Source organism: Pseudomyrmex gracilis, unplaced genomic scaffold (assembly GCF_002006095.1).
Source record: "Pseudomyrmex gracilis isolate BER0280 unplaced genomic scaffold, ASM200609v1 scaffold_48, whole genome shotgun sequence".
Taxonomy (NCBI): Eukaryota; Metazoa; Arthropoda; class Insecta; order Hymenoptera; family Formicidae; genus Pseudomyrmex; species Pseudomyrmex gracilis.
In genome coordinates this window covers 602,000-603,475 of record NW_018020632.1, presented here as the reverse complement: position 1 = coordinate 603,475, position 1,476 = coordinate 602,000, and the positions used below count along the sequence as shown (strand labels likewise).

At 34.4% G+C, this 1,476-nt stretch overlaps 1 protein-coding gene across 1 annotated transcript in view; it reads right to left on the bottom strand.

Annotated features, from left to right (window-relative positions):
- Positions 1-1,476, bottom strand: part of LOC109853403 (cytochrome P450 6k1-like) — an 8,391-nt gene that overhangs the window by 1,161 nt on the left and 5,754 nt on the right. Inside the window, exons 2-4 of the mRNA XM_020425519.1 lie at positions 845-1,214; positions 332-666; positions 21-251 (exon numbers count right to left, since the gene is read on the bottom strand). Coding sequence (XP_020281108.1) covers positions 21-251; positions 332-666; positions 845-1,214 — 936 coding nt within the window. The remainder of the gene's footprint in view (positions 1-20; positions 252-331; positions 667-844; positions 1,215-1,476) is intronic.

Sequence of the window (1,476 nt, the reverse complement as noted above, 5' to 3'; positions counted from 1 at the left end):
TNNNAAAAAAACAACATTACCAGATACTACTTTATGCAGATAGGTCATATCGTTTACAGCATTGTAAGTCACTTCGCCGTGTTTTTTCAGGACTTCATCAATTTCTTGACGAAGCTTGTTTTGTACGTCTTGATTTATTGCTAATTCGTACAAACAGAACGTCGCTGCAGTTGAGGCAGTTTCAAAGCCGCCTATGATGAAGGAGTATGCTTGCGCAGCCGCTTCCAGAATAGACATCTTACTCGTATTCGCTACAAATAAAACATCTCCTTTTTTTATTTGTTGCATATTTGTATTCCTTCTATGGTATTAAACATTGTATTATATTTACACGAAACATCGCAGATGTCTCCTTCTTTAGGCGCCACACAACCTTTCTCCATAAGCTGTATAAGTAGATTCATAAAATCATGTCTGACAACATTGTGAGTTTGTCTGTATTGCAAGGTATCCTGAAACACTTGTATAAAAAAGTTTGAGGTATTCCGATCAATGAAAGGAATAGCAAAAAATTTGGGAACTTGAGGTACAAACGCAAAGAGTGCGAACCAAAAGTTATGATATTCAAATAGTTTCTTTCCTTGGTATAGAAATTCACTGTCCGGCGTTGTCATACAATTGGACTTGATTCCAAAAGCAGCGGACATAATTACGTCTGTGGTATATCTGTTGAGTACAAAATATTAGTATTGAACATGTACATTGTTTATATAATATATTCAACAATTAGAAGATAATATTTATATAGTATTTATATAACATTTCTTCAGCGTTTTATACGTCATTAGTGAAAAATGTACTAAAAACTTTTCTCTTTTTTTTCTTCTTTTAAGAATGAGTATACCTTGCAAATATTTCTCTTATATCGATGCATTCTTCTGTTTTGGTTATTGTTTTTAAAGAGGTCGCGAGTTCCTCGCTGCATTCTTTCAAAACTCCAAACATTTGCTTGAGGTTTCCCGAAGTAAATGTAGGTGTGAGTTTGACGCGCAAATTTCTCCATTTTGTACCAGGCAATAAAAACAAGTTGCCGGATAATGGGTCACCTTTTTCGTTAATGTAAAAGCCTCGATCATGAAAACTACCAAATTCTTTTGTCAGCACTATTCGGACAAGCTCGAGATCGGCAATCACAAGGTTCGGCTTGAAAAATATATACGTTCCGATAGCGCGATGGTTTTTATATTTCAAGTAAATATCGTGAAATAGTTCGCCTGTGAATAATTTTCCAAAATTAAATTATATAAATGAACGTTTTTTTACAATGAGTTTAAGGAGTTACACATTGAAAAAATATAAGTTATGGAATCAAAGCATATTCCATATGTTTTCATATCATATAATTATACACATCACTAGATATTATATTATCTTTAGGGTAATATCTACACAGTTTGTCCGGAAAGTTCCCGGACTGATTTTTTCTAGCGCGGGTAAGCGGCGCTATCGAGCGGTCAACGCTGGAACTACTTAGTA